This window comes from Equus asinus, chromosome 25 (genome assembly GCF_041296235.1).
Source record: "Equus asinus isolate D_3611 breed Donkey chromosome 25, EquAss-T2T_v2, whole genome shotgun sequence".
Taxonomy (NCBI): domain Eukaryota; kingdom Metazoa; phylum Chordata; class Mammalia; order Perissodactyla; family Equidae; genus Equus; species Equus asinus.
In genome coordinates, this window is record NC_091814.1 from 21,165,573 (window position 1) to 21,178,140 (window position 12,568).

The 12,568-nt window shown below is 38.7% G+C and overlaps 1 protein-coding gene across 1 annotated transcript; it reads right to left on the minus strand.

Annotated features, from left to right (window-relative positions):
* Positions 1 to 8,309: 8,309 nt before the first annotated feature.
* On the minus strand, positions 8,310 to 9,251 carry LOC106835793 (olfactory receptor 10X1-like). Its single transcript, XM_014848402.3, has one exon. It carries the CDS (start codon positions 9,240 to 9,242, stop codon positions 8,310 to 8,312), a length of 933 nt encoding a protein of 310 aa, XP_014703888.3. The 5' UTR covers positions 9,243 to 9,251.
* Positions 9,252 to 12,568: the final 3,317 nt, after the last annotated feature.

The following is a 12,568-nucleotide window of genomic DNA, read 5'->3' on the forward strand; positions in this document are numbered from 1 at the left end:
GATCTCTGTCTGCTTGACTGCCTGAAAAACAAGATTTTGAGAGACAGGTGGACTAAGCCACTTAACATGGCCTCACAGATTACAATCTTCTAAAGATGCTCAATGATATATTATTAATTATTATTACATCATTCTGTTCCTTCACTTTTATGATCCAATCCCCAACTCAAGGGAAAGGTTCTCAGACTAGAGGCTTATACTCTGTAATTTAGCAATCTTAACTACAGTGGGTATTTGATAATCGCTTGCTGAGTGATTTCAGAAAAAAATCTTAACAATTCTTTTTTTTTCTTTTTTTTTTTTTGTAAATTTGGGACATGCCCTTCATTCATTTTCCATAAACTTCTAAGCCCCACAGAACATTTATTCATTATTTGTTGAAATGAGTGAATAAAGGGACAGATAGCAAGTTGAAGCCTGAGGGTTTATCTCTCAAGGGAAATTGGACTAAAAGGAAGTAGCAGGTAAAAGACATTACTTGAGCTATAGTGCAAGGCAGCATGGGAGGAGGGAGGTGGGTTTGGGAAGTATTCATTCACAGTCAGAGAAATAATTCAGCATAGAGGAGATAAATGAGTTCTACTCCAGAAAGGAGTCATTTTCTGATTCATTTTACAAGTATTTTTGAGTACATTTTCTGTGCTAGAATTAGATTGCCTCGTTCTCAGTGCTGGTGTGGTAGGTTAAAAAAATAACCCCAAAAAGATGTCCATGTCTTAATCCCTAGAACCAGTAAATATTACGTCGTCTGACAATGTCTTTGCACATGTGATTAGGTTAAGGTACTGAGATGGGAGATTATCCTGGATTATCCAAGTGGACCTTAAATTCCATTTCAAGGGTCCTATTAAGAGAGAGGTAGAGGGAAATTTGAAATAGACACACAGAAGAGAAGGCAATGTAAAGATGGAACAGAGAGAGATTTGAAGATGCTGGAATATTGGAGTGATGTGGCCACAAGCCAAAGAATGCCAGCAGCCAGCACAAGCTTAAAGAGGCAAGGAATGGATTCTCCCCTAAAGCCTCTGGAGGGAGCGTGGCCTTGCCAACACCTTGAATTAGGCAAAAGGATATTGATTTCAGACTTCTGGCCTCCAGAACTGTGAGAACAAATTATTGTGTTAAGCCACCAAATTGGTGGTAACTTGTTACAACAGTCACAGAAAAATAACACAGCTGGTGAGGCATCAGAGTGGAAGAGGCAGTCATTTGCCTCCCAACCATCCCTCTGTGACTTTCCAGTCTCCTATCAATACTGCCAGTGGCCTGGCATCTCCGGAGGGTATCTGGGAAAATTATGAATCTGACTTGAGATTTCATCACGTTAGATATCATCAAGCATTTTCACCTGGGGTGGGCTTAAACACTTGTCTTCACATTTTTTTTCCTTTAAGCAACTTAAAAAACAATCTATTAGCTTGCATATTTTAAAATTGACATCCATTTTTTATCATAAATTTAAATAGTTACAGGCAATCTAATTTCCACTGAATGTTGAGTATTGACATTTTAAATGAAACTATTACACCACTACTTTATATGTTCAGTGAATTGTAAATGTTTGTTCTATGATACCCACTAACACTTGTCTTAAAAATTATGAATGGGAGCCAGTCCGATGGTCGAGAGGTTAAAGTTCCTCGCAGTCTGCTTCAGCGGCCCCGGTTAGTGGGTTCAGATCTCAGTGCGGACCTACTCCGCTCATCAGCCATGCTGTGGAGTCATACAGCATACAAAGGGTGAAGGAAGATTGGGATGGATGTTAGCTCAGGTCTCATCTTCCTCAAGCAAAAAAAGGGGAAGATTGGCAATGAATGTTAGCTGAGGGGGGATCTTCATCACCAAAGAAAAAAAAATTTACATGAGTGCAAGTATCTTTAAAAAATAGATTTTATTTTGTCCTTGAAGTAATATTTCGTGGTATTATAATATATTTTAATTGTGATACTTTATTGAATTGTCTATGTCTATCTGTCTATCTATCTATCTATCTATCTACTTACCTATATATTCCCCATCTGCCTATACATTTACTTGATATTTTGTTTCCTGTCCTCTTGGCTATAAGTGTTTTAAAAACAATTTTTGACTAGATATTATTATATAATTAGCACAGATTTCACCAGGGCTAAGGAAATAGATGATAAATTTTTAAAAATACATTAGGCAACATTTTAAAAACTTATTGGAACATCACTTTATAATAATGTGGATTGCACTTTTTCAATTTTTGTGTACATCCATGGAGAATACTCATTACCATAATGAGAAAGGTTTCAGCAACAATTCCATTCTCACTTTTCATTTTGGAGATATACATGCTGAGGAAACTAGTTTGCCTAAATAAATGGCATTAACATAGAATAGCTGAGAGAATGGAAGTTTTTTTTAATAGTAGTAACACTAAACTATTTTAATTTTCTATTAGTTAGGTGTCAGAAATTATAGTCATTTATCATCAAAATGATTTTTATTGCTTAGATGACAATTCAATCAGTTTCCATTTCAATTGTGTTGAAAGAAATGGATTGGAAACCACCGGCTTGCAGGTGGATGTGTTATCCAGTTATTAGTCATTCATGTTCTCATCACTGACATTGGCAACTGGTACTAACATACCCTCTTGGACACTTCAACACAGTAAGATAATGTTATGCCTTCCTTTGTACAGAGAGAGAAAAAGTTGTGAAAAAGAAAGTGAGAAAGGAGAAAAAATACTTTCTCAAACAGATCAATTTTAAGAAGAGCTGATAAGGGAGTTGAAGATCAGAGAATGATTCCTTAGGGATGATTCATACCTGGGTCTCCGAAAGTCCTTTTGTACCCTCTCTGGCACATAAACCCAGGTTCGGAAAACTGACTTAATGTGTCAGATACTTTTCTGAGAGAGAATTTAAAGGGAAGTATGGGTGGAAAGGGTGAGAACAGAATAGGAAGGAGGCACAGCTCGCCTTAGGGCTAGGTAATAATAGAGGATGGGAAAAACTCAGAAATAGTGCCTGGAAACTCCCAAGAGCCTAGGTAAAGGAATTCAAATGCTGAAGTAGACTTAGCAATGCCAGAAAATCTGAAAAGGGACCTGTCTTCCTCCCTCTATTCTCAGTATTCAGAGCAGTGCCTAGAGCATAGCAGACATTCAAAAAATAATAGTGGGATGATTTTCAGTCTTGATTTGTATAATCTTGAATAGTTTACTTACTTTCAGATACATGTTTTGTAAATAACACAAACAATACAAACTAGAGTTCTTTCGAGTTGTAGCACTGCCTGAAATGTGGTTGAAATTCCAACTTGGCCCAGGATCAGTCCTGGGGGATGGGGGAAAGAAGTTGTTAAAAAATGGAGTGGAGAGTGGGAAGCAGCCTAGGAAACTCACTGTCTGGTTCACAAGCTTTTTTGAAGCCAGTCGTGTTCTGCCAACTGCTCTGGCTTAAACCATCTGCTGATTCAAATGCAAGCCTGAAAGTAGGGTCTCGTGCCCAGAGGTGCCCATGACCCTAACTTCTCCCCACTACTCAATATTACTTTATATCACTATCTTCATAGGTTTCCTTCTCAGTGGTTGAAAATAGAATGCTGTTTGCTATTCAGTCTGGCCTGCTATCTAATCCCTGCTGGATACTGTCTCACCCCTCTATCTATACCCTGCCCCATATCTGGTTGTTTAGACTATTAATTGTTTTGGGAAAATATTATTTGTGAAACTCTATTCTGCTTTGTGTCTGTTTTCCTTGCCTGTGTTTATGCGCAAAAGAGATTCTTTATCTCCCGTCTGTAACTCTACAGGTTCCAATGGAGGAAGCATCTTTTCCTCCTTGCTCCTTTTCATATCCTTTTAGAATAGAACTGGGCTAGAAGGATGCCCAAGGAAGACTTCAGGATAATTGGTGTGAGGGCAGGCAGAGAATTTCACATTCCTTATCCCTGGCTCAAGTCTGAATCTTTTTCTGAAAAGGATGGGGTTTTCTTTCTCTCACAAATCTGAGTTTTGTGACTGCCATTCATGAATAAGTTACTCCTCTTCTTCTTGGTCCTCTGGAGCTGCCATGAATGGAGCTGTGGAAATTAATAAAGGAACCTTAACTAAATTGGAGTCAGGAAGGCCTGTAGGGGGCGTTCTCATACCCTATCACACATTATCAATTACACCAAATAGGAAGGGAAATATGGCTTGCATCTTGGACAGGAAGTAAAACTACTTTAGTACCGAAGGGAGACGTCTCTCCTCACTTGGCAAAAGTCCAGCCATTGAGAAATGCTGTATTTCAGCCAATAAGAAGCCATTGATCCCCTGAACTGTTACTTTTCCCCAATGGACTTTCATTTAGAACTCCCGTCCCTACTGCTCCTTTTTCTCTATAAAAGCAGGGCTCCTTCCTTGTTTATTGGATTTGTCTATGATTTACCATAACACACTATATATAGATTGTTTATTTCTATTTCATTTAGTTCTTTTTCTGGGGTTTTTCCTGTTCCCTTACTTGGATCATATTCCTTTGCCTCCTCATTTGCCTCTTTCCCTGTGCTTATATGTATGTATTAACTAGTCAGCTATGTCTCTGAATCTTGGAGAGGTGGTCCTATGTAAGAGATGCCTTATGAGGCCCAACAGTGTACTTCTCTCTCATCACCATTTCTAAATGTCCCAGGAGGGACCCCTGTGTGGGCTACATGTATCTTTCTGTTATGGCAGGGTTGCTCTTGCTGCAGCTGTCCAGAAAAGCTAGAATGCCCCCCTTGCCAGCTACTTGTAATGCACTGCTGTTTATGACTGCTATGGACCCTTCGGTCACTTTATCAGGTTTGGGGGAACTCCAGTACAGTTGCCTGCATGGTCTAATAGCACATTCCTGTTGCAATTTTTCTGCTAAGTGATTAGGCCCCTAGTGTGGTTGGTTGCTAGGCTCAGGGGCTTACAAATGCTGTAGGCCTGCAGCCTGCAAGACAGTTGTTAGCTCTCTCAGCATTGCAGCTGAGTAGTGCTGGCCTCAGGCATGTTCCCAACAACTGGGTATTCCTAGCTGATTATTTCAGGCTTTGGAAGGTGGGACCAATCTCCTATGTGGCTGTTAGAGAAGCACAAGTATTCTGCAACTGACAAGTCCCACTGCCCACAAGGCCACACAAACCATGAACACAGTCCTGCCCCATGTATGTTCCCCTAACTCCTGAGGTGGCTCCAGTTGCCCCACAGCTGAGGCCCCACACACTCTGCCCACTCCTTGTGCATGCACTTCCCCACAGTGGTGGGCCCACTCACACAGCTTCAGAGAATCCAGGCTCCCAACCTATGCAGGCCTACAAGTTTCCCAAGGGCTTGTTGTTGGGTAGGGCCAGTCCCCAGGGAGGGCTGCCTTCCCTTGCTGACCTGGATTAAATCAATGCTCTAGAGAGTGAGGCAGATCCTGGGCTCACAGTACTGGGGAAAAAGTCCAATGGCATCTGCCAGTGTCTATGTCAGCATGCCTGTACTAGGTCACAATAATTGGTGCTGCCAATGTCTCAACACCTGAGGAGATCTCACTCTCACCAAGATGCACCCAGAGCCTATCAGGTGATCTCATCACCAAAGAACTGTGTACTTTTCTTTCTGGTGGTTTAAGGTTGCTTTCCAAAATGGGTGAATGTGTGTGTGGGCCCTTTAAGAGCATACCTTTTTTAAAAAACTTATTCCCATTAGCATTTCTGGGGATAGTCCTTACTGTTGCTAGTAGCCAGCAAGGACAGATATTGTGACAGTCATCTCCGTTGTGCTGAGTCCAAAAGCTGCTTATAGCAGTAACACTCCCCTGCTCAGACCACCCACTCCTCCAGGGAAGGCTGCTTACCTTAAGAGTTCTCCCAGCCAGCCATGAAGCACAGCCGCTTATGAAGGTGGCTTTTTTTCTCTCCAGGAAAGAATTCTTGCCTCTTCCACTTCAGTCAGGATTGTCCCTTGTTGTGGGGTTTCTTTTTATTCAGTTTTCAGTTCTCTCTCAGGGATAATTGTTCCAAGAGTAGTAAGTTTTTTGTGTCTATGGGAGGAAGTGAGTTCAGAGACTGCCTACACCACCATCTTAACACTAACCTCAGGTTTTGTGTTTTTCCTACATGGATAAACAATTTTCCCAGCACAAATTTTTTAGAAGTCTGTTGGCAGAATCTAGTAATGAAGCTAAGTGAGTCGGAGTTTGTTTTTAATGTGAAATATATTAGTTAAAATTAAATTTCTTGAGAATCAAATACTTCTACCTATGTCAGTTTTAATGTGTATTTTATGGTAATTTTCACAGTTTACATTAAGTTCTCAAATTTATGTTCATGAAGCCATTTGTGGCATTCTCTCATCTTTTATGTCTGCATGGTCTGAGAAATGTTCAGATTTTAATTCCCTTCATGTTTACTTTATTTTTTTCTATTTCTTCATCAATCTCACAAGGGAATAATATTTATTAATATTTTTGATATTCCAGCCTTTTACTTTTTTGAGCTTCTCTATTGCCTACTATTATTTAATTAATTTCTGCTATCTTTTTATTTTTCATTTATAATCTTGCTCTGTTCATTTATTTATTTCCTGAATTCTTGAGATGAATGCTTAACTTACTAATTTTCAGCCAATGGGTTTTTAAAAAATGCATCTTGAAGCTATGTATTTCCATCTAAACACTAAAAAGCTCTATCCTGCAATATTTGATCTGCAGTATTTTCCTTTTCTCCAGCTCATACCATTTTTTCTAATATCAATGGGATTTATTATTTAATTCATGGCTTATTTAGAAGTGGGTATCTTAACATCTAAACATATAGATATTTTCCAATGCCCATTTAGTTACTTGTTTCTAGCCAAACATTAGATATTAAGTAGTCAAGTAGCAATTCCTGCTACAGTCAACGTATCAGGTATATGAAGGTTAATTTGTCCAAATTTACTTCAGGAACTTGAGTCTAGATGCAACATCATATCTTCTACACCTCCCATGAGTGAATAATTTGTTACTATTTATTTCCAAGATTTTATAGCCTCCCTCTATTGGATAATGAGTTCTCAGGTGTGGAACAAAAGTAGGAAAAATATTCTTGCACTGAGGCCATGACCATAGTTTGAAGAGGGTAAATATTGTGCTTGCACAAGTGCTTAAAAAAATGGTCTCAGGGAAGAAAATAGAGTTGTAACAAGAGCTAATCTTAATCACTGTAGGTACATATAATTTTCATCCAATATCTTATTTATCTATGTAATTTTCCTGTAAATATTGGACTTCAGAAATTATTCCAACACTTTTCATACTAAATGAATACACTAAAATCATGTACAACAATTAGGTCCTCCATGAGAGTTCACAGATTTGATTACACTACAACTGGAAAAACTCCCCTAGGCTTATACATCTGAATTTTCAGTAAGACTGCTTACCTCTTCTGTTCTTCTAATTTTCTTCCTGATGGTATAAAGGTGAATGCTGTGTTGATCTGATTTCCTTTATTACACGTTGTATGTTTGTCAAAATGATTCCAAAATGCCTTTGTTTGCCAAACTCTCAATATCATGACATAGCTTGATTTTTAAAAAACATTTGCTTTTGAATATCTTTAAAGAAAATGGAGATTATTTCCAGCCCTCGCCCATAGATCCCCCCATAGAATATGTAGGCTTTACTATTCTCTTTAGTTGTTTGAGTCAATATTCCAAGATATCCTGTATATACAGAACTTATCATCTGATAGTCACTGGAAGGACACTGTCATGAACAGTATTAGTATCAGTACAGCATGGGCACATAACAAATATAGATATCAATCCAGATATATGCAAGTAGACAGTGGGTGGTTTCTACATAGTTTATCTCCTCCTAGAAATGATTTATTTCCTGGGAGATGCAACCCGGTCCCTCACAATGTTGCCTAGAAAAGTTTCTGAACCTTTACATCTTTAAATGTTTGAAAACATCTTTTACTGTAGAGGTGACAGGTGATGTTTTTTGCTTCCACAATATTTCATTTCCTACTCCATCAATGGTGTAGGACACCTAGAAGTTGACTGGCAGAAGCCTAGCACCTGCAGAGCCAGATAGCAGAAATAGAAGTGATTGGATGATTGATAGCAGTAATAAAAGTAGATAGCGTTGGACAGTAGAAGTAGAAGAATTGGACAACTTCCCTAACAAGCTGATTAAATGATTGTGATGTCTTAGGACCCAGACTCAGTCACTTGATATCCATCTCCCAAACTATGGAAAAAGACAAATGTTACAGGCTTCTCTAGGTGTTACGGGGTAGATGCCTTACTGACTTCTGGGGACGTTCAATCATGAAGCAATAATCCAAAACTATTTATACAAGTATCTTGCCTTTCCAAGCACCTTTCCAAAAGCAGTCTTCATGTCCTTATTCCTGAGGCTGAAAATGAGGGGGCTGAGGAAAGGGGTAATGACAGTGTAAGGAACTGCTATCAGTGTGTCATCTCCCCCTGAGGCTTCAGGCTTCAGATAAACAATAGATGCAAAGCCAAAGTGGATGATGACCACTGTGATATGGGAGGCACAGGTGGAAAATGCCTTCTGCTTGCCCTCAGCTGAAGGGATCCTGAGGACAGTGGAGAGGATGAAAACATAAGTTAGGATGATGAGCAGGAACGTGCCCAGCAAGCCTGACACTGAGATCACAGTTACAATAAATTCTGTGAGGTCACTGTCTAGACAATTCAGCCTCACAACTGCCCGCATATGACAGAAAAAGTGTTTGACAAGGTTGGGGATGCAGAAAGAGCCCTTGAATATCAGTGCAGTCTCTATCAGAGAGATAAAGAAGCCTCCAGCCCAAGCAGAGGCCACAAGTTGTCCACACGCCATGTTGGTCATAAGCAGTGGATATCTGAGAGGGTTGCAGATGGCCAAGAAGCGATCATAGCCCATCAATGTAAGGATGATACAATTAGTGCCACCAAGTCCCAAGAAGAAACACATCTGCAAGCCACAACCTATGACTGAAATGCTTCTACTTTTGGCCAGAAGATCTGCCAGCATCTTGGGGATGATGGTCAGTGTGTAGCAGGTCTCAGAGAAGGAGAGTGCACTGAGGAAGAGGTACATGGGGTTGTGGAGAGCTCTGTCCAAGCAAGTAAGACCTATGATGGCCAGGTTGCCTGTGAGAGTGAGAAGGTAGAGGCAAAAGAAGACCACAAAGAGGAATGTTTGTACATGTGGGTAAACAGAAAAGCCAACAAGAATGAATTCCTGTAGGATTGTCTGGTTGATCTTCATTGTTTGAATGTTTGTATCTGAAAGAAACCACAAGTAAACATTTAACTCTCCATTATTCTTTGAAAATTGTGATGTAAATAAGACAAATGTTCAGAGTTGCAATTACTAACTGATTTTTCATTTAGTTTAGGAAATCACCATGTATATGTAAGTGATGTGTCTTCCTAATTTTTCATTCATTCACTTCTTTTTTATTCAGCAACCAGTTACTCATTACTTATGTCACAAGAAGACTTTTTCTGGCCTATTTCTTTTAAAGAATGTTAATGGCTGTTAATGCAATAGGGAAACAATATTCTAATTGATATCCAGATAAAGGAGATTCACATGTATTAGGAGAGTCTGCTTTGAATCATATTCTGAATACTGAAAAATCTACCATGTAGCTAATAGACGAAGAGTCAACTTCCACATAACATATGGTTTGTAAATATCTACTGAATGAAGGTTGATAGTTGATTTATAGTAATTTTGAGACTAAACCTGGACAATGGCTTACTATTTTTAGAGAAGTCTAAAGTCATTAATCCTTCTTGGAGAAGACATTTATGTCCTGAAATGCTAAAGGGAAGTAAAGAATATTGTCCCTTTCCTCCACTCTGAGGAGAGGAGAAAATGATCAGATATCTGAGGGCCCTCAGGATTAATAGTGATTAATTAGAGTATGTGATTAGTATTGATAAACAGACCCTTTATGCAAGCATAGTGCAGGTGGTAATTGAGATTTTTCCCATTTCTTCATTGCCAAGCTCAGCATCTGAAATTTAAATGCTAGCCATTCTACAAATTATTTGATAATTCTACATCTGATTTAATCTCATCCTCCTCTGATTTCTACGTCATGTATTTTTTCCTTACATTTAACACATTCCTTTAGCTTTGTATTATATCTTACTATTGTTTGTTTTTCTTGTCTCACATGCCAGTATATTTAATAACTAGAATTTATAGAGTCTACATGCTGCCACATTCTTTCAAGTTTATTGATTTTACTCTTCACAGCATAAACATGAAGTGCATAGGACAGCTGTGAAATGTGTAGGGAAGTTGTGATTATTTTAGGAATAGATAATTGCATCTATGAAATGGCATAGTTGTTACTTGACTTTAATTGTTTATTCTTTTCATTTACCAATGCTTTCTTATTGAGGAAAGAGAATCTGAGTCATATATTTCTGTATTTCTCAGGGTGATAATACAGAGCATTTTAAGAAGGTAATAATTTCCCAATACAAGTTGGATGGATAGGCTAATCATCAAAAAAGTGCTGGATCTATAAATGATGACTATTTTAGTTATTTATTGCCGCTCAGAATGTGATTTTGAGTATGGAGATGAAGAGACTTTCCACTCCTAGTTAAATTAAGTTCAGGCTAAGATTAGGCCTTCTCAAGGCAGAATCTAGCTGGTCACTGAGAGAGACCTCAAAAGAGGTAGTAGGAAAATGGTGTGAATTTTAAATGATTCCAGAAATAATTCCAAAACCCTATGGACTCTGCTTTATAGGCCCCTCTGATTCTTGTCTTCTTAGAGCTAACGAGATCCTTATTCTTTCATACTCATACATGAATCACACGACAATCTTTCCTTAGCTCATATCAATCCTTTCTCTTTTCCTGTTTCCCTCTTTCTTTCAGAGTACCCATACTTTTTTATCTGTGAGTAATTATCTCCCAAATAGAAGACTAAAAGTATTTTTTGTCTTCTTCCCAAGGATATATTATGAAGGACAGTGTCTAAAGGATTTTTGAGCTCCCTCATCAGGACTTTTAGTGTAAGCCTTCTTGGTATCAAAATTTAATGAGTCTCCTTAGTATCCAAATCCAGACTTGCAGATTATTGTTTCACTTTCCCCTGTAAACAGCTTTCTGGATCATTCTGGACTGTTTCAGAAAACCTTCTCTCCCTCTCAGAAGTACCAAGTTCCAATATGCCTTTCTGCTTATCTGCTAAACCATCATGAAAAATTTCTTTCATCAGTAGAGAACTTTCCACACTAATGTTCTTAAGTTCTGCTGAATCTTCACAGTAGCTCTATAAGAGAGGCAATGGTATGGATTATGGAACTAAAATATTAATTAAGTAAACCAAAGAGAGAGGAAAAAAAGAATATGTTGGCAAAACAAGAAGTCGTTCTACTACCTGGTGTGCTTGATGCAAAACCCGAGCTCTTTCTAACATAACAGTCCACAGAATAGCCTGAATTCACACAATATGCCATATCCCTCCAAGACAGCCAAGAGGATTGTTTTCAAAGCCATCCTTTAATGCAGAAGCGTTTTGGTGATGCAAAGAATCAGCAATACAAATTCCAAGACAGGTCCTTTCTTATCTAATCCTTACTTTTAATTATGTGATAAATACCTACTTGGTGGGTCTTCAGCAGTAGAGTACAAATGTCGGAATGTACACCCACTTATGGCATATTCTGAATATATGTGTGTAGGGAGTGAGAGTACTATACCCCACCCTACCCTCACCTATCTCTAAAGTTGTCCCCAAATCCACTTGTATCAAATTTAATGTGGAGATATGGATCCACTGACAAAAGAAACACACAGCCTATCCAAAGTCAAAGAGAAGTGGTAATTTGGAGGAAGTGCAGTGACAATACATTATGATGAATAGAGTCAAACCATTTAGAATAGTTTCCTACCTTGTGTATTTTATCAGGGCTCCAAAGCCTATTCAGTGTTATAGTTATGGTCTCCCAGGATAGTCTTCACATTGCTGGAAGCATGCTTTGTTCTCCAACAAAAGAGACAGAGTTTGACTTTGTATTAAAATCACTGCTCTAAGAGTCTGGATTCTTAACTTTATCACTGCTAGTTTAGTGAAATTGGGAAAGTCCCTGCACCATTTGGATCTAAGTTTCCTCAGCTGGGAAGTGAGGAAAATGTCCTAATTTGGTATAAGCTTCAGCTTTCTATGACTCTAGAGGTTTTTTGACATAAATTGTGTGGCTAAGCCATATGTGCTGTGATCAGTTCTCACCCTCACTAAATCACAATGGTTTAGAGTCATTCCTTCTACCAATTTATATAGATTGTCTGATTTTCATCAGGGCCTGAGGTTCCTCAGCTCTTGAGGTTTGATTCTGGTTAGGAGACCTGAGGGAATTCCTCTCTTCTTTCATCAGAGGGAGCAAGAGAAGTTTTCCACTCAACTTTGTAATTTGTTCTCATTAGTTACAGGGCTTTGTGTAACTTGTGATTTAAACTCTCTGGGGATCTCTGGGGATTTAAAACTTGCAGAGTTCATACCCTGCCCATTAACAAGGCTTCCTGATACATCACAAGTTTTGTTTTGGCAGGGAAGAAAGTGCA